This window comes from Limulus polyphemus, unplaced genomic scaffold, assembly GCF_000517525.1.
Source record: "Limulus polyphemus unplaced genomic scaffold, Limulus_polyphemus-2.1.2 Scaffold1129, whole genome shotgun sequence".
NCBI classification, from domain to species: Eukaryota; Metazoa; Arthropoda; class Merostomata; order Xiphosura; family Limulidae; genus Limulus; species Limulus polyphemus.
Genome location: NW_013666739.1, coordinates 72,295 through 93,961, shown reverse-complemented (window position 1 = coordinate 93,961; position 21,667 = coordinate 72,295). Strand labels below are relative to the sequence as shown.

General features: G+C 33.8%; 2 protein-coding genes across 5 annotated transcripts in view; both read right to left on the bottom strand.

The window, feature by feature from the left end:
- The window catches only part of LOC106462267 (zinc finger protein aebp2-like), a 21,074-nt gene extending 18,130 nt beyond the window's left edge, over nt 1-2,944 (bottom strand). The window contains exon 1 of the mRNA XM_022389465.1: nt 2,203-2,944. Coding sequence (XP_022245173.1) covers nt 2,203-2,907 — 705 coding nt within the window. The 5' untranslated portion in view covers nt 2,908-2,944. The remainder of the gene's footprint in view (nt 1-2,202) is intronic.
- A 9,612-nt stretch (nt 2,945-12,556) lies between these two features.
- Nucleotides 12,557-21,667, bottom strand: part of LOC106462270 (phosphonoacetaldehyde hydrolase-like) — a 57,374-nt gene continuing 48,263 nt past the window's right edge. For 3 of the 4 annotated variants that reach the window (XM_013922170.2, XM_022389469.1, XM_022389467.1), the window contains exons 6-7: nt 14,646-14,717; nt 12,557-14,194 (exon numbers count right to left, since the gene is read on the bottom strand). In XM_013922170.2, the coding sequence (XP_013777624.2) occupies nt 14,006-14,194; nt 14,646-14,717 (261 nt within the window). In that variant the 3' untranslated portion in view covers nt 12,557-14,005. The remainder of the gene's footprint in view (nt 14,195-14,645; nt 14,718-21,667) is intronic. The other variant, XR_002611191.1, reaches the window with a different exon arrangement.

Here is a 21,667-nt window from a genome sequence, read left to right as displayed (position 1 = left end):
ATAATACTTTACTATAATACTCTACTATAATACTTTACTATAATACTCTACTATAATACTCTACTATAATACTTTACTATAATACTCTACTATAATACTCTACTATAATACTTTACTATAATACTCTACTATAATACTTTACTATAATACTCTACTATAATACTCTACTATAATACTGTACTATAATACTCTACTATAATACTCTAATATAATACTCTACTATAATACTCTACTATAATACTCTACTATAATACTTTACTATAATACTCTACTATAATACTCTACTTTAATACTCTACTATAATATTGTACTATAATACTCTACTATAATACTCTACTATAATACTCTACTATAATATTCTACTATAATATTCTACTATAATACTCTACTATAATACTCTACTATAATACTTTACTATAATACTGTACTATAATACTCTACTATAATACTGTACTATGATACTCTACTATAACACTCTACTATAATACTCTACTATAATACTGTACTATGAGGAAAGAGTATATAAAGTAAATAATGCCGCACCTACTTTCTCACTACTAGAAAATTATGATCGCAATTCATTATATTTGTTTTAGGAATAATGGGTTACAGAAAACTTAAAGATATTTTAATATGCTAGAATAATATTTACTCCACAGAATATTAGATACAAATGTTATTTCAATTTCAGAAAACGTGTGATGGAAACCCGTAACTTTCGAAATAAAAAAATATTTCAGCACCTAACGACCACTTTTCGTTTCCAATGTGTTGTTGACACGACGTTTTTGGTGTGCAGGATGTTGTTTAGAACGTGTGTAACTGACAACCATATTAGCATGTTTGTTATATTCAATTTTTGTTTAGTAATTATAAATTTTAGATTTGCATACATTTATTCTTCAAAGAAATAATCATACTTCAAATTAAAATACAGTTTAACAAAATCCTTCAAAAATACGGTGTTTAATACATTATTTGATATAGGAAATCACATATTTTTACGCGAACCTTGAAACTACGTAATGTAAACACTTTCGCATTTATGTTATTGAAGCAATAACTTTTACTTGTGACAATACTTGATACACTAAATATCGTATGGCATGTTAAAAAATAACAAGCTTTATTATACATATTTAATACAACAAAGTTAGAAATGAATTTTACATTAGTTTGACGACTGGTTATGTTTGTTAGTTTAAGATTTATAATTTCTCATTGGATGGGGATAATTGTTGGTTATCACACCGTTAATTATCCCCCCGATACTATTGAAATTGAAATTAACTATCTTGATTTCGTGGTTATTAATTTTTCTCCAAATTCAAATCAGAGGTAAATCTGTTTACTTCATAGCCCGTAACTAGCCTATACTTCATAGCCCGTAACTAGCCTATACTTCATAGCCCGTAACTAGCCTATACTTCACAGCCCGTAACTAGCCTACTATTATGTATGCTTCGCTTTCGTTGTTTACTCCAGTTTATGTAGTCATTTTCTCATGCACTAAATCTGTTTACTTCATAGCCCGTAACTAGCCTATACTTCATAGCCCGTAACTAGCCTATACTTCATAGCCCGTAACTAGCCTACTGTTATTTATGCTTCGCTTTCGTTGTTTACTCCAGTTTATGTAGTCATTTTCTCATGCACTAAATATCGGTACAGAAATATAAAAAAAAGAACTAAATTTTCTAAACATATATATGAAACCTTATTAAACATGTTTGTTTTTTCCTAAGCACAAAGCTACACAATGGGTTATCTGTGCTGTGCCCATTAAGGGTATCGAAACCTGTTTTTTTAGCGTTATAAAACTTCAGATTTACCGCTGAAACAGTGGGGGCATGGGCGTAATAAAAATAAACCATTTAATTTATCGCTTCTTATTACTTTGTTTCAGTTAAGAAAAGCTGCTTTGATCAGAAAAATAGAAAATTATAATTTGTATCTCACACTATTCATTGTATAAGTACAGTTCTGAAATACAATAGTAATTTTCCTTTAACTTTTACAATCCAAACACTCCAAAGACTAAATTATCCTTTGAAATCCTTGTTTGGAGAGACAAACAAGAAATCATGTTTTACCACACTCCTTTTGAAAATATGTACTATTACCAACATACTTATAAATGTATATAACTTTTCAGCATATTTTAAATCGTTAATTCTATGATACTTAACACTACTTAGATACCTTGCAATCCTTCCATAAACAAGCATAGTTCTTCTGTTCTTTTTGGGGCTCAATATGAACATTCCAAATATGTTCCAAAATCTGGTCAGGGAAAAGCCTCTCGTCACAGTCTTCCCACTTACAAACTTTAATCTTTTTACCTGGTGAGACAGTGGAAGAACAGCTGGCAACCGCTGTGTCTGGTAATTTGTCAGACGTAAATAATGTTACTTCGGCTGTATTAACACCCAGAGTTAATGTTTGCCTTTGAGGTTTAATGTGTAGATCTGATAAAGATACACCACTTTCAGGTGCGTTCTCGGGTCGTTCCTCTACAGCTTTCTTTTTCAAACTTTTGATTTCATCTTTTTGCGCTTTGGTTTCTGATGGAGAAGTCTTGCACTCTTTACAAATACTTGAAGAAGCACATAAACCTTCGTGTAAAGTGCCCGTATAAAGAGTCTGTGTTTTAACAGACAGTGTAAGAACTGGGCATCCCAAACCACCCAGGAAAATTTTATTAGGACTACCGGTGTCCACCGAAAAGATTTCTTGTTCACAGTCAACTGACCTGCAAGGTTCTGGGTTTTCACGAACCTTAGAAACGCTTAGTATGGATTTTGGATAACTTTCATAAAAATTGGTTGAACTTTTTGTGCCACAGTTAATATTTTCCTGGGTAACATTAATGCTAAAAAGAAGTGTACAGATAATGTTTATACACATTCTGACGAATACAATTAAAGAGAATACGATATCGACGAATTAGAACATTGTTATCGTAGAACTTCACTTAAACGAGTCATTTGAAATTTCTCTCAACTTATAATATGAGATGTTTTAAATAAAATACTGAATACTAAAACTTTTTTCTAAAAAATACATCAATTACAAGAAAAATAGCAAGTCATATAATTCAAAAGCACACATAAAATCATTAATTATCCACACTACGATACTTGCATTTCTGCCCTACAGTGATTCTACAAAATAAGGTTTTACTGAGTCATTCAGTTATGATAACTATGAGGTCATGAAATTATAAAATAAATTTCCCACCGAATATATGAAAACGTAAACTTTAGAAAAAAAATTCTATAATTTGGGAATTGTTTTTAATTACCTTAGTTTTTATTCCATCTTTTGTTTTTCAAAATATATTAAAACTAGGCATTTAAACTAGAAACCAACCTCTTTTCCAAATACGGAAAACTTTCTTCTATAGACATCTTTTCTGCAATTTAGATTAACCTTTCAGTCGGAGACAGACTTGTAAAACATACTCTCTAAAGTGATGGTGAGACAGGCTTGTAAAACATACTCTCTAAAGTGATGGTTAGACAGGCTTGTAAAACATACTCTCTAAAGTGATGGTGGGACAGGCTTTTAAAACATACTCTCTAAAGTGATGGTGAGACAGGCTTGTAAAACATACTCTCTAAAGTGATGGTGAGACAGGCTTGTAAAACATTATATCTAAGGTGATGATCTTGTTTACGTTGAAAAACATTAGACTTGTCAATTCTAAGATATTACTAAATTCACTTCAGCACTTTGTCCTGTTTCTTTTAAAGTAATAACAACATGGACAGAATGGGACAAATTGGCATTTTCCTTTAATTAACGAATCTCACTTGTCTGTTTTTTTATTGGTTGGTTTTGCTTAATTATTATTGGATATTACTGACGTGTTACTGCAAGGCCAATCACGTCAATGCAAATGAGTAGAAGCTAGAAAGCAATGACAAATATATATGATACTTATTAAAAGAAAGAACAAGGATTTGTAATGATATAGTGCTGTGCGTTAGGACACTTATTAAAGTTGTTTTCAACTTTGTGGGTTGAATTCTGACGTATATTAAAGATGATTTCAAATGTTATTATGTTTTCTTTTCTATCTGTTCGGCGTTAGTTATGACGTCATGGAACGTTTAGTGTAATGTTTGTCAGCATAAGAAAATTAACTCTGCAGATAGGTTGTCTGAAATATCCGAGAATAAAAGGTGGCGTTTAAAGTCAAAGGTCAAAACGGCAAGCATTATTTAATTTGTGCAGTTTTTGTAACTGTAGTTTTAAACAATTTAAGTGAATTATGGTGAAAAATATATATGTCTTGTTTTTGTTTAAAAATTCAAAGTAGGAACATACAAGCCGAACATAAGACATACGCACTTACTGGGAGATAAAGTATGGAATTACAAATCCCTTTAAACGTGTAATTTCTTCAGAATCAGTTTAATAGTATTATTATTACAAGTAGGGGAAATCTTACGTGGATAGAGCTTCATGTTTCATCAGATACTATAAATGAATCTGAAGGAATAAGAAGTATAGGTTGAAAATACAATGGAAGGAGTGAATAAATTTGGTACGAAATAAATATTATGGGATTGTTCCACTTTATTGCATGAAAACGAACACCAAAATAATATGTACACGTGTTTCTAGTTTACACTGTGACTGACCAGTCAGACAGTGCCACACTGGCCTAATTCCCATACACGTACAGGTAGTCATACTATTCCCAGCAGTAGTATGGTAATGCACTCATCGCTCCCAGGAAAGAACTATCATACGAAATATATTAAAAAAAAACAAAGTTTGGGATGGTAAAGGCTACTACATGCAACTGATTGAGGTTAAATTTTTATGTTTCAATAACAACTGTATAGAAACTGAAGAGGATAAGTTAAATTAGTATTGTTAATAAAAAAAAAACAGCAATGAGATGGAAAGCTCAAACTCTTCAAAAGTTAAGTTTAGTACTTCAAAGTACACTCTTTACGTGATAAGTGACAATCCAGTAGAGACTATGCGGATGACTTAACTGTAGTTATAAAACTGTGAATGTTACCTCCAGAAGAGCACAAAGCTCCATTAGCACAAAGTGGCCTCAATTTATGTGTTGCTGCTCAAAACTATTGCTTAGGAGAGCTAATCGAACTACGAGAACAGAATGGATATCCAACTTAAAGCAGTGGGATGAAAGAAGCTGTAGGTGTGTTTTCTTATAGCAAAGCCACATTTGGAAATCTGCTGTGTCCACCGAGGGGAATCGAAACCCTGATTTGAATGTTGTAAATCGGAAGGCATACCGCTGTCCCACCGGAGGACTAAGCTGTAGGAGGGTTATCTTTACAGGTAAATCCAAATTCAAATTGTTTGGCAACATTATATAGAAAGAGGGGGGGGGGCGGGGGAAAGAGGCCGATGAATTACTCACAACCATGACTAGGCCTGCATAAAGTCTCAGTATGAATATAGTTAAGACTGTATGGACTTATATGGAAACTGAGAAAACGAAACGGCTATCAAACAATTTATATGATTTGTAGAGAGTAATACATGACATTTGAAACAATATTACACAATCATAAATTGACAAACTTGTGGTAGTATAAATGATTTGTTTTGAATTTTCCGCAAAGTTACACAAGAGCTATCTGCGCTAGACGTCACTAATTTAGCAGTAATAGAGTATAGGGAAGGCAGGTAGTCAACACCACCTACCGCCAACTCTTGGGCTACTCTTTTACCAACGAAGTGGGATTGTGGTAGCATAAAAGCAAGGTATATTGCTCTGTTTAAAGCAAATACAAAATACTAGTGCACTGAACAACTTTTTCATTTGTATTTTATATTTCTGAAATAACATATTTAACTAATACTAAATTCACTGTTTAGATGTACTTTTTTAATTCCAGTGACTAGTGTATGTGTATGAACCAGGACATGTCCATAATTATTTCAAATACCGTATACTTTAATAATTGCAGAAAGAAAAGGTTGATTTTACTCAATATAAGTTTAATAAACGGAGACAGACATTTTTGTTTTTAGTTCCTTCTATTTCTATGAACCTTTGAACAGGTAGTTGTATTTTTCTTAAGCGGTGGGCTATATGCGTTGTATGCACAACGGGAAATCGAATTGTTAAAGCTTACCATAGAGGCAGCGGAAAAGGGAGGGGGATCTTAACCACCTTTATTGATTCTTCGTTAGCCACGTTAACGACGTAAGTCGGTCCTTGTGAGCGTAAAGAGCCTCATGCTGATTAACCACAACTTTAGTCCTCAATAAGAAATGGTAAAAATCATCAACTTATCTCTACTTGCATCCTTCTTAGCACCTACTGGAAAATAAATATTTTCAAAGCTAAAAATATAACATGGGTTGCTAATCTAAATCTAGGGCAAAAATACAATAAACTGGTGCTTAGATTGTATTTGGCAATAGCTGGAAGAAAAAATACATACATATATTTCAAAGGTCAATACAACAGGTATTACAATTCAATAACTAATGAACGATTAGGAGTAAAGTCAATAAATTCGTACACTAATTTTTACATAACTAAAAAACAGTTAGGAATAGAACCATCATACACTGATTTTTGATAACTAAAGAGAAGTTAGAAGGGCCACCAAACTTAATAAACGGATTGTTCATTAACGAAAGAATGGTTAGGAGTAGGGTACAATAAGTTACTTTAGATATTTTTTAATAACTAAAGAACAGTTAGGGGTAGGATCAGCAAAGTTCGTACTTTGATTGCTACCTAAATATGTATACCGATTGTTTAATAACTAAGGAACGGTAAGGTGTAGAGTAATGAAACTTAACACATTGATTTTTAGTAACAAATGAACGGTTAGGAGCAGAGTAACCACTCTTAACACATTGATTTTTTAATAACTAAAGAATAGTTAGGGTAGGGTCACCGAACTTCGTAGAGTAACTAAACTTGGTACACTGATTTTTAGTAACAAATGAATGGCTAGGAGCAGAGTAACCAAACTTAACACATTGATTTTTTAATAACTAAAGAACAGTTAGGGGTAGGGTCACCAAACTTCGTAGAGTAACGAAACTTGGTACACTGATTTTTAGTAACAAATGAATGGCTAGGAGCAGAGTAACCAAACTTAACACATTGATTTTTTAATAACTAAAGAACAGTTAGGGGTAGGGTCACCAAACTTCGTAGAGTAACGAAACTTGGTACACTGATTTTTAGTAACAAATGAATGGCTAGGAGCAGAGTAACCAAACTTAACACATTGATTTTTTAATAACTAAAGAACAGTTAGGATAAGAATCACCATACTTCGTACACTGGCTGTTTAGTAACTAATGTACGGCTAGGAGAAGGGCAGCTAAACTTATTCCATTGATTGTTTAATAACTAAAGAACGGTTTGTAGTAGTTACCAAACTTTGCACATTGATTGTTTAATAACCAAACAACAGTTAGGAGTAGGGTCACCAAACTTCATACACTGATTGTTTAATAAACAAACAACAGTTAGAAATAGGGTCACGAAACTTCGTACACTGATTGTTTAATAACCAAACAACAGTTAGGAGTAGGGTCACGAAACTTTGTACACTGATTGTTTAATAACTGAACAATAGTTAGGAGTAGGGTCACCAAACTTCGTACACTGATTGTTTAATAACCAAACAACAGTTACGAGTAGGATCACCAAACTTCGTACCCTGATTGGATAATAACCAAACAACAGTTAGGAGTAGGGTCACCAAACTTCGTACACTAATTGTTTAATAACCAAACAACAGTTAGGAGTAGGATCACCAAACTTCGTACCCTGATTGTTTAATAACCGAACAACAGTTAGGAGAAAGGTCACCAAACTTAATACCCTGATTGTTTAATACCCAAACAACAGTTACGAGTAGAGTCACCAAACTTCGTACACTGACTGTTTAATAAACAAACAACAGTTAGAAATAGGGTCACGAAACTTCGTACACTGATTGTTTAATAATTGAACAATAGTTAGGAGTAGGGTCACCAAATTTCATACACATTGTTGAATAATCAAACAACAGTTTGGATAAGAATCACCATACTTTGTACACTGGCTGTTTAGTAACTAATGTACGGCTGGGAGAAGGGCAGCTAAACTTATTCCATTGATTGTTTAATAACTAAAGAACGGTTTGTAGTAGTTACCAAACTTTGTAAACAATCAGTTTAATAAATAAAAAACGATTAGCGTAGTAGTCACTAATCTTCGTACACTGATTGTTTAATAACTAAAAGAACAGTTACGAGTAGGGTCACCAAACTTCGTACACTGGTTGTTTAATAACAGTTAGGAGTAGAGTCATCAAACTTATTACACTGATTGTTCAATAACTGAATGTTGGTTAGGTGCAGACTCACCAAACGTACTATGTTGATTGTTCAATAATTCAATGTCTCTTAGGAGCAGAGCCATCCAATTCAAAAAGGCGCCAACAAAATACAAATTATTGTTTAACAAAATCTAAAGTAAAAAAATCGATGAAAAACAAATAATACAATCATGTATGATAGGGTTCCCTTAGATATAAAATATTTAAAAACTGTCTTGACAGCTGGCATTCACTGTAGTGCCATCTTGTAGGTATTTTCCCCCCGATTTTTTATAAACTCATATTCATTGTTATGAGGAAAATCACCATAGTAATTTGATTAGCATTCCTGGACATGCTAATTAATTAAGTAAGTAATTTTCAAAACAATTTTATACAGTATATATAAGACCCAATTATAGATATATATGGTCCTTGTGGAGAAAACCTCAATATTTTAAGGTTTCCTTACCCCCTCTAACCTCAAGGCAGCTTTAGCTAAGAGTAGGTTGAACAAACTTATTACACTAGTTTATCGATTGTTCTTGACCTCTCGAGAAATTTAACATTTTGAGCTCAAAAGGTTAACGCATCCCTTATCACGAAATAACAATTGCCCTTTTCGCAACCACGTGACATTTTTTTGTTTCAACGAACAAGAAACGGTTAGAAAACAATACTGTTTTAGTCATTTACGAAAACTAACTTTAATTGTGAAGCTGTATCAAAGCTTCCTGTTTAACTTAATTCATCAACACGTTTTACTCTAACAGAAACAGTTTAATTGGGACAAATCCCTAGTGGGACTACTTCAGCTCATGAGTGAAATATCATGAGAATACGATATGCTTGAAGGATAGATCTTCCCATTTGTGGAGGTACAGGAATGTTTGATTTTGAGCTAAAGAACGCAAAGTATTTTCTAATTAAGTAGTGATCATTATTGTGGCTTGTGATAAATGCAAAAAGCTCTTAGAACATATCTGATGAATTTCATTCGTGAAAAAATAAACAAACAGATACCTGCATTACCCCCCCCCCCCCCATGTAGTTTAGGAAGCAGAGTTACATATTTAACTGAGGTTTGGATTGTCCTAAATTTTATAATATCACGATTTTGTAAAAACAAAATGTATTCATATATCAAAACGGTTCGTCACAGCTGAGATTGTGTAATACACGTTTCACTCTGAAACTATGTATTATATACTTCAGTCTCCCAACCCAGAACTATTATATATTTTAGTCTAGCAGTCCAGAACTGTGTATCATATACTTCAGTCTCCAAACCTGGAATTGTATATTATATATTTAAATAATACCAGCAAGGATTTTTTTAGTCTGTATTTTGAGTATCAGCCCGAAGTTATACATTGTATATTTCACCTTGCAAGTCTTGAATTATGTGTTTAATACGTGTCTTCCGGCCCAGAAATACGCGTTAGATAAGTCTTTCTGCCGGGTTCTATGTATTTGCTATTGAAGTTACCAGCTCCATAGCTTTTGAAATGTTTCGATCAAATTAATATAAATATTCTGGTCTACAGTTCATTATTACCTTTGCTGTTTAAAAAATCAAAGAAAACGAAAAGCATTTCATATGGTCTTAAAAAATTACACCCTAATGCAATTTCAAAAATCGATACGATTTTTACGTGTCCTCTTGCAAGATTCATGGTTGTTTTGGCACAATTTGTACGTGGTATCCGTCCCGAAAAGACTGTACTCAGATTTGATCATTTGTTGATTTGCTCTTTTGGCTATTATTTCCGTATGGTCGTGTGGCAATGCTCCTATTGGTGGTGGTTACAGGTTGACGACGGAAATACGGGCTGTCAGATGCTGAAAGCACATACATTTACGAGAGATCATTTCGGTGTTGCGGAGGTTGTTAACATGCTGTTAGGTAACTGGCAAGTTCATAGAAGGTCAATTGTACCGCTTATTGATCGCTACCCGCACAACATTTTCATTAACAATCTCCAGTTCAATGCTCACAGGATCGCTATGACTTGGAAAGGTAACTGGTGATAATATTTGCGACCAAACGATACAAACAGATCTATTGTGTCCAGCCTAATATCGAGAAGACATGCTTCCGCTCTGAAGATGACAACATAACTTATTTGGACTCTTTTTCCAAAATCATCATATTGATATCGACACCAATGAGCGCTCTCCACAGGTGAGTCAAAGTTCACGTTTCTACCAATGACAAGGAAGTTCATGTTTGGAGAGCCAAAGGTGAGAATATGCTCACTTTAACATTGTTTAAAATGACTATTAGCATTTTGGTAGTTGTTCATCTCTGGTGAGAAGATGGGAGGTAATATTTTTGTCAGGGGCAAATTTATCAGTCGATGATATGTTAGACACAACTGAAAGAACTTTTATGTTTAAGCGAACCAGATTTTGTCTTAATGTAGATTAATACCAGATGTCATACTACCAGGATTCTCCTGGACCTACTTTGAAACCACAGAGGTCACGGGTTATCTAGTAAAATGTAGTGTTCGAACTTCCATAGCTCCAAAGTTTGATGTTGCATATAATGTCGTTCATTGACAATTAGTCGTAGCTATGACCTGCAGCTACAGAGACTGCACCAATGTGACTTTCAGATAAGTTAATTAAGTCAGGTTTTGCCTCCGGGCCTCTTTGAATTTGAAAGTACCCATGTTACACAAGCTGCAATTAGAGGTATACTAAAATTAAACGAATTAATTAACTGTATTTACTGAATAAATGGTAGCCCCGAAATATAATTTCAGCTGTATTGTTCCTTTGGTCAAAGTATGATTAACCGTAAAATCTCGTCCCTTTAATGTTTTGATGTATTTTGTTAAAATACCTTGCCCAACTAAAGCTTTCACCTATTAATTGCTCCTTTTTGTAATATGAAAACTTATAAGTTTACATCTGGTAACGTATGTAAACTTCATGCCCAGTTTATAAGTATAAATTCGAGCAATGTCAGCTCTCATTAGCACAGAGGCAGGTAATGAATAGGGTGCCAGGACTGTAAAACCAAATTTGTGGTTCACATCCCATAGCCTTAAAAACTCGCTGCATACTTTGGAGTTATGAATGTGTAATAAGTGTGACAACCACTGTTCAACCAGACAAGAGTAGCCCAAGAGCTGATGGTGGGTGCTGTTGACTAGATGTTATATCAGCTCAAACTTTGGGATGGCTACGTGTAAATAGCCTTTGCAGTGTAACCTTGCGCAAGAATAAAATAAAAAATCAATAGCTTAATGAAACCAAGGATAGAGATCTTAACTCATTTAAACTTGATATACACCCGTCCTTAAACACTTTCATTCCAAGAAAGATAATTAAGTATTTGAATTTCTAATTAACACTTATGTTTTCTTTAGTTCTCCTTGGAAAGAGATGTAAAATGATTTTGTTTGTTTAATTTGCTGAATTCTGTGCAAACCTACTCAAGGGCTTTCTGCATTTGCCATCCCTAATTTAGAAAATCTTAACCTGCCCAGTGTACATTAGCTTCATAAAATTTTTAACATTAGATGGAAATTCATTACTTCCAGTGGTTCCAGGTTTTGGCCATTGTAGATTCCAGAAGTTAAGACAGAGTTCTGTTAGAATAAAACTATTCCGGTTAGTGTACTCTTTCCAGAATAATAGTAATGTAAATGGTGTAACTGAAGATTGTAAATTATTTTGAAATGAATAGAAGTTCCAAAGTCTAAAGACAATGTTTTTTAGCATGTGGAAACAATTTCAAAATATGTACATATATTTCAACGTTATTATGTTGAGCTTTTCTAACAAATAATTTATATAGCTACTAGTTTCTAAATTTGTTTCCTTACTCCCAAAACAATGATTTTTTAATATAAATAAAAAACATTTCCAACTTCTTTCATAATACTGTTTTATTTTTAAAGGCATACTAGACATGTTGGTTAAAACCAGTCATACTGCAAGATCAACCCTACAAGTACTGTTTTATATATATATATAAACAGCCAAATTATATCAAACCACTTTAAGCTTAAGATGTTACTCAAGAAGAAATTAAATTAAATCTCAATTTCTTGGAATAAATCTTTTGTGTCATTTAAAAAAAACAACTTTAATATGACATTAATAATGCCACATTATTCATATATTTCCTGTAGTTGGACTGTCTCACCATAGTGGTGAATTTCCTGTATTACAGATTGACTCACAGTAGTCGCATATTTACTGCATTTGAGACTGACGCACAACAATGGTGTATTTCTTATATTTAAGACTGGGTCAGTACAAAGTTGTAAACCAGGAATAATACAAGGTTGAGTACATTATATTAAAACAATTCTGAATATGTAAAACATGAAGTTAAGTGACAATCACAGCTGACATAAAGATGCTGTGGAAAGGTATGTATCAGAATTACATTTCAACATTGTCTGGCTATTCATAGGTAGTGTGATGCCACTGAAAACTGATTATTTTGGGAAAGGGTAAGTAACAGCCCTTTCTGATGCAAAATATTCAAATGTTCAGACTATAAAGACGTATTCTGATTAAGAATTTATAATTCCCAAGACAGGAACATACCTTTACTTAAAAGAATTGGACAACAAAGAAATGTGGATCAATTTAGAGCACCAGGACCATTAAGAAAGAGGCCTGAAACAAGTCATGTCCCAAAATTATTTGGTATTAGCCTTTTAAAAGTTTGACAAAATCAGCTTACCTACCTCAAAAATATTCAGATTCTGAAAGCAGTATACTGTTTGTGTTAATAATTAGATTCATCTACACTGAGTATATCATAGCATAATCCAAGATTATTTCTTCTTGATGGAGGTTCTTTCAAGAAGATGAATAAAACATTTCAAATATGAGGATCCTTTTCCTCTTTTCAAACCTTGTACTACATTGTGAGTTATACATTTTACATACAGTCATGTTATAAAAACTTATAACATAATAAAAGTATTTGTACTTCTTTGGACATCTATAAAACATACAATTAGTGAAACGTAAAGAAATATTGCAAACATATATATATATATATATATATTAATATATCAAATTCAATACTAAACATTTCAAGGACAATACAAATCTGAAGTGAAAATACCTCAGAAATATTGTAAAAAAATATAAAAACAAAACTAAGGTTATTTCTCACCTTTTTTAACATCCTTGATAATTATAAACAGTTTGAATACACTAAAAGTTACAGTTTAACTGTCTAAAGCTGACAAATCATTAAAAACCAATAGGACAAAACTTTGTGATAAAATCACATACATAGCAGATTTTTATGTGTTAAACTAATAAAAGGAATGTGAAAAAAAAATCTGCAATTTTGGGCATATTACTTAGAGTACAATATTTGATATTGCTTTAGTAATCAAATCTTGTGGAGCATATTTTGGGCATATTAATTTGAATACAATATTTGATATTACTTTAGGAAGCAAATCTTGTGGAGCATATTCTGGACATATTAATTTGAATACAATATTTGATATTACTTTAGGAAACAAATCTTGTGGGTCATATTTTGGACATATTAATTTGAATACAATATTTGATATTACTTTAGGAAGCAAATCTTGTGGAGTATGATGCATAAAACAGTGATGACTTGTATTATCAAGAATTTATTTTTACTTTTTTATTTAAAAAACAGTAAAACAATCCAGTTCTTCAGTCTATGGTTTTTCACCTCCAGCAAGCCTACGATTAATGTCTTTTATCACCAGAGGGAGTTCTACAACAGTATCTATTACATAGTGGGCTCCAGAGTCTATCAATATGTCATAGGCATGGGCCAGTTTCTGTTTCAGCTCCAACTGTGAAAGGTCATCTAGTTGTTGTTCAGTTAGTCCCACATAATTACTCTGTAATAACAGTAATACTTATCACTTTTGATTGACTTACTGTTTATGGTGGGTCATATTAACAAGCTGAAAATGTATGCTATATTACACTTAGCCTGTACTAAAAAACACTAATAGTTTTAATTTCATCAGCAATATATATACAGCTTAACTATAAAAAACTATAAGTACTCAGAAAAACAACAATACTAAAAGAACAAGCCACACTAGGAGTACTTCCACTTTTTCAATTCTCCAACAGTAGTTTCAGCAGCATCAACAATACTTATTTCAACAGTTGTAACAGAATGTATTAAAATATTTTTAACAAGGCCAACAGTATTTACATTAAAAAAAAACTGTAGTTTTAGCTATTTTAACAGTACTTTTAGCTACATCAAGAATACTTATTTTAACAGTTACATCACTTATATTTTTAGTAATATTCACATTAAGAAGCAGCAATACTTACAGTTTTAGCTACCCCAATAGTCCAGCAACCAGCAGAGAGACCTTCCCTAATCCCATCGACAGTATCATCAACCTAAAAATTTACCAAAGGCTATAAAATAATGAACTTAACAGACTAAGAACAAAAAGTCAATTTTAATGGTCATTTAAGAACACTTAATTGGACCCTATATGTGTACAACTTTTTCAATTAAAATGTTTTTATACTGAATAAAGAATAAGAAATTAAATTTTCTATCAATCCTAAAAATATTAGGTTATCAGTATGATGAATTAAAGTTCAAATAGGTACTAAGCATATTTATCACAGAATGGTAATGTTTTATATCAAATACTTAAATAATTAACTAAAAACTGAGTTAAGTATTTAGGCAAATTAAGTGCATTAGTCAGTAATAAGGGCACTCTTAAACACAGTAATATCAGCTTCAGTATAATAAAATACAAGGCCTATTCTGGAGTAACATAAACAGGCTTTTATTACTGTCTCTTTCCCTTCTTACAATTTCAAGTACAGAGTTATTATAAAGAAATTTAACCTTTCAGCACATCATAGTTCACAAAAATTATAGCATAAGAAGGATAAATTTCACAGAGGTGTTAAGGGTATAATATAGATGTAAATATTAAAGTATGACAAAATACAGCAACTGTTGAAAATGGACATCACAGCAACAATGTGCATCTCATCTTGTATGCTGGCCAACTACCATTACATCCTTGAGTTCTGGAAATGTTCAAGGCTTCCAACAGTATGTGTGTAACTTCAGGTGTCTTCACAACCAGAAGTTAATATTTTCCTAAACTGAAAATATATTTATAATAGATACTTCTTCTCACAGTTACAGCTATTTCCAACTTGACTGCTCTCTCTTGCACAAATTTTTGCTTGCTACTAGCCTTGTACTCCCACAGATACCCGAGGAAGGGAAGGAGAGAAAGAGGAGAATCCATGGCAGATAGATTAAAAATGAAAATTTCTCTACTTACGATGATACACAGACATGGATAAGGAAAGAACAGTGTGAGAAAACAGATATTCTACACATGTAGATAATCCCGAATCCCTCACAAGAAACTGGACAAAAGCAAGGTGTGAAGCCAGAATGTGGGAACAGAGGGATGAAGCACCCATGAGTGAGGTTCCCAGAGGAGGGACTGGGAGAGAGAGAGAGGTAATGAAAGTTGTTCCTGGAGAAGAGACAGAAACCACAGTTGAGCCTGCCAGAAAGAAGTCACAAGAAGAACCCCATATAGAGTGGACTGGATGAGAGAAATAACGTGGGGTAGAAGACTGATGCTAGAGTATGCATAAAGGAAAGTATGCATTCAAACGAGAAGCAAATGCACTCAGTTGGGGAGTATCCCACTGAGAACATAGCCATTGTAATACCTGGGGGTCGAGAGACCACTCTGTGGGTAAAATCTTTTCGGGACATGACAGATGATCTGCAACAAGATTGAGAGCACCTAGTATGTGAAAAGCCAGCAAACGAATTTGGCTGTGAACCCAGAAGAGCAGATCTAGAGTGCAAGAACATAAGGGCGGGATCGAATGCCCCCTTTACTGGTGATATGAGAGATAACTGTCGAGTTGATGGAATGAATCATAACTGTGATGCCCTGTAGAGATGACAGTTTGTTTTTGAATTTCGTGCAAAGCTACATGAGGCCTATTTGCACTAGCTATCCCTAATTTAGCAGTGAAAGACAAGACGGAAGGCAGCTAGTCATCAACACCCACTGCCAACTCTTAGGCTACTCTTTTACCAATGAATAGTGGGATTGACCATCACATTATAATGCCTCCAAGGCTGAAAGGGCGAGCATTTTTGGTGGGATGGGGATTCGAACCCACGACCCTCAGATTGCGAGTCGAGCACTTTAACCACCTGGCTATGCCGAGCCTAGAGATGACAGAAAATGAATCATCACCTAATGAACAGCAAGGAGTACCAAAGTGATGACCTAATTCCTCCTGAAACCAATAGCCAAAGATCTACTGTGTAATGCAGCATGCACCCCATCCTGACAACAAGGTATATGTGAAGACATGGCCATCCAGAGGAGTAGAAGGAATAGGTATCCCCCAGTCATATTGTCCCTCTGGATTTACAGATTACCTTTCTTCTTCCCTTCAGTTTGACTTCCTCTGGTAACCACCAGAGGAAGTCAAACTGAAGGGAAGAAGGAAGGTAATCTGTAAATCCAGAGGGTCCCTGATGAGGTGCCAATGAATTTGTAGTACCCACTACAAGGAACAAATGTGGGCATGGCCCAGAGGGATAAGAGCCTCCAGTGATGCTTAAGCCCCCAAAAGAGACAGTACTTTTCACACAGGGAGAAAAGGTTCTGACAGTACCCTCTGAATTATAAACTCCATGAATCACAGATGAAGAGAAGAAGGTTGGGTTTGACTGAAATGTGAATTGAGAAACACCCACAAATGAATAAGATATGGATTGATGTGGATAATGGACTTCTCCACCTTGATTAATCAGCCCACCCAATCTGCTTCTCTGAGGAGAAGTTGAGTGTTTGAGGAAGACTCTGCAAAGGATGAAACCAGAAGGAGTCAGTCATTCATAGAATTATGGAAACTAAGCCCGTAAGAATGAAAGAATCAGGCAAACAACTAGACTACCTGACAGAAAACATAGGGTGCTGATTCCAGCCCAAAAGGAAAAGCTTGGAATAGATAAACATGATCCTCATGGATGAAATGTACAAAACAACATGAAGCCTGAGGAAAAGGGATGTGTGCAGATAAGCATCAGACACATCGAATTTCATAATTCAAAGCCCTGGAAGAAAGGCCCATCTGAAGAGAGTTAGGATTCCATGGTGAACTGAGGCACATCAAGAAAGTGATTTAAATTGGAGAGATCAATCACAGTTTGCCCAACTCCGGTCTTCTTTGGGACAACAAAAAGTCAGGAAAAGAACCCTGGAAGCCCAGGAGAAACCTGTCTGATCAAGCTTTTGTTGAGAAAGGCTTGAACCACTTCTCAGACATACTGGCAAGAAACGAGATCTTAATGGAGGAAAGAAACTGGGACAGAGGATAAGGTGAGAGGTGTGAAGAAAAGGAGGAAGAGGCTTTCTGACAAAACTCAAATGACCAAAGGGTCAATGTCAAAAGTTTCCCACACTCTTGAGAAACGAGTGAGCCTGGTTCCTACAGGACCCAAATTTATAGGGTAGTCACTGGTAATGCTGATGTCATACAGGGAGTCAGTGAACAATGGTATAAAATGTAGACGTGGTCTGGGAAAGAGGAACCAATAAAGAATGAGGAGGTTGGAAGAATGGGAAGTAAGGGAAGTGTGCAATCTAGCAGATTCAACATGAGACACCAAGTTGTCTGGAAGCACACCAAAGATCATAGATCTCAGAAAATGTCCTGATCAAAGATTTTGTGAGGAAGTTGGGGGAAATGCACATGTGTTAACAAAGCATCCTGACCTAAGAGATCCCAGCAATACAGAAGTCAAGTGTGGAGTGAAACGGCAGATGACGACAATCTGGAGAAGTTGGTGAGTAGGAGAGTACGAGCTCCTGCTGAAAAACCCTCGGGAGAACAACAGAAAGCCTTGAGAAAAACACAGTGAAGTATTTTGGTCTGGACCCCAAAGGGGAAGAAGATCCAACTGTTGTCCATAGTGAAAGGATTTGCTGAATGATGATGTGCAAGTGCATGAGCCTCTGCAGTATGTGGGGGTGCAGCATACTAACCTCTGCAAATAATTGATCTGCAAAACATTCAGTATGGACCCCAATATCAAAAACTCAGAACTAAGTACAGCAGTTAATAAGGAAGGGAAGGGATCAAATAACACAGGTGACAAAGAAAAAACCCAACATACCTGTGATATCAAGTCTGATATCAGATTATACAACTTCAAAAAAGGAAGAAGAATCTACCAACAAGAACATTGCCAACTTGATGGAAGACAATAAAATATTTCATTTTCATTTATATAAAAATATTTTATCAATAATCTATTATTATTGTTACATTAATATGTGAAACATTAAGGTGCATATTTTATCCCTATTCTAGCTATTTATTGAAAATTGAGAGCATCCAAAATGCTCCACTAAGTGATATACACAGAAATATATCTTAAAAATGGAGTTTATAGTTTTATAAAATGATATATTTAAAACAAAAAACAAATCACAGGAAAAAAAGTGGTTTTATAAACCATTTTACATATTTTAAAATTCTTATTCATTATTAATCTTATGATTCACTGACAATAGACTGAGATTTCAGAGATCTTTACCTAAACTCTTTTAAGTAAAGAATTAGAGCTTTTATCACTCTCCCCACTTATTGCTTTACAATTTACCATTCAGAATATTTAAAATACTTTAATCTCTTATGACTTTCATTCCCATAAGAATTTTTGACTCAGTGCTTTCTCATTATGATGTCTCATCCTCTACTGTTGAGATCCTTAGGCCAATCATTATTTGATGCTGTACTTTTGAACTTCTAAAATTCACCTATTCAACCTTGGATAATTGTCTGATAAGACATCCCACCAGCGATAGAAGGCAAAAATAGAATGATAAAGATAATTCTTTGAATTATATTTTAGTTCTAAAATGTTAATTTCAAATATAAGACCTAACCTCTACGAGATCCCCATACTGAAGTAAAAACAAGAGATCATAAAAGCAAAGAAGAAATAACCAGAGGAAAAAGAAATCAGTGAAGTCACATAGTTGTGAGCACCATTGTTCACTAGCTTCAAGGTGTTCAGGCTAGTGAGTCTACAAGAGATCATAAAAGTTTCTGTCATTCATGAGAGCAAAGAAGAAGTAACCAGAGGAAAAAGAAATCAGTGAAGTCACATAGTTGTGAGCACCATTGTTCACTAGCTTCATGGTGTTCAGGCTAGTGAGTCTACGAACTTAAGGAGAGAGAAATCAAATTCACTATCAAGTAAAATACACCACCAATATCATTCTAGTATTAAGAAATTAATGAGGTTCCTGCAGTCCTAGAGGAATGTATTTGTGTGCCAATTTGGGACCATCATCATTCTTGTGATATACTTGGAAACAAGGTTTATTAATAAAACAAAAACCATTACTCATAATATGAAAAATCTAAGCTTGTACTACTGTTTAGCCAGTGAGATTAATCTTGAAATTTAAACCACTTCTGTGTTAATGACATTGTCAAGGTTAAAAGTAAAAAAAAACTCTAATACATTTTTTACAATGGTACATGACATTAGATATTAAATATCACAAAGGTGAAGAATACAGTCTTATTATAGGGCAAAATTATCGTTTCAAGTATTATGAAACAAACAGCCCCCAAATACATTGTTTAGTCAAAAATATTCACATGCTTCTTGAACACATGCTGCATTTAAAAAAGAACAGTATATCAGCTGCTGAAAGTGTGAAAAAGATACAATGGTTAGTCATTATCAATCTGTAGAACAAGGCTATTCAAAATCATCGAAACTTATCACTATAAACACTTAACAAATATGTACAATAAAGTGCTGTAAAAGTTTAAGTGGATCCCAATCCCAAAAGGTTTTATTGCAGCATAAGTTATGTTTATCTAAAAAAAAGAATATTTACAGTGCCAATAAGAAATTACTTTTTAATCTAAAGAAACACATTAGTTATAAACATTCCCACAAACTCAAGGATTTTGAATCTTGCATGAAGAGAGGAATGAAGGTAAACAAGTCAAGTAACTAGTCAATTGGACAAAGCAGAAAAGATGGGGGGCTCATACTTTTAGTAAAAGAAAATCTGTGAAAAATAAAGCAGAAAAACAAACTCTTGGAGTCTTCATTGCTGCTAGTGCTAGGTGGGTTAACCAATGTAAAATAAATGCACTCGTAACTGATTTGGTCATTGAGAAAATGATTCTTTTCAAATTTGTTGAATCACAAGCTTTAAAAGATCTTAATCAGACATTACAGCCAAATAAAATAGTTTTTGGTTGGAAAACCCTAACATACACAATTAACAATAAATTTGCCCCAAAAAAGGATGAACTGAATAAGAAGTTTAGCACAACAGAGTAGCTCGTAACCACAGCCAACTGTTGCAGTTGCCGCAATAGGTGCACGGTAATAAATTGTTAGCATTTTTCATTTTAGGGATAATAAAAATTACACAGACCTGTGATGGTTTTATTGTCTTGAAATTTTTACATGTTCTATGGTATTTTCTGTATGTTGAATTTGAAAATGATATCTATTTTTCTCCATCACTTACAGAGTTTTCAGAAAACGTCATAATACAATACATAAAAGAAAGACCACAACACATAGTTTTGAGACTAAAAGACATAGATTTCACAAAAAAAAAATCAGGATGAATGAAGATGCATAATCATTTAACACCAATGTTCTTCCCTTTTCTTCAGTTTGTTTGTAGTTTTGTTAACAAATATACTAATAAAAATGTTCATTGTGGTAAACTAAATAATAATTTGATCTAAGTAAGAGTTTTTTTTCTTTACGTACTAGAAACAAATTAATATTATTTTGGAAATCTGTGTAGCTGAATTGTGGAAAATCCGTTATTAAAACCAAAACAACTTTATGAAGTTGAAATTCGCAGGGCTGTGTTATTATTTTTTCTGTAACTTAAAACATCTAATAATAGAATGGGACCTGAAATAAGTTTCAGAATCTACAGTGAATGTGTATGGTGTACCGTTTTATATTCACTAGTTTAGCTTTGTATTGATTACTTTTACAAATTCTATGTGGGTATGACTATGCATTGGATTGACCCAGAAAGCCTGAAGAGGGAATATGTAGCACTTTCTTGCTGCCATTTTACTGGCCACAACACCTATGAGTTGATCACCAAGGAACTAGAAGCATTTCACATCAAATATTGCATTCAAAACAAGATTACCAAGACCACTGCTGACAATGGGTCCAACTCTGTCAAGGCATTCAGGTTAGTTACAATATTTTCATGATGACAAAACCTTGTTGAAACGTTGTACATTTGCTGTTATATTTAAAC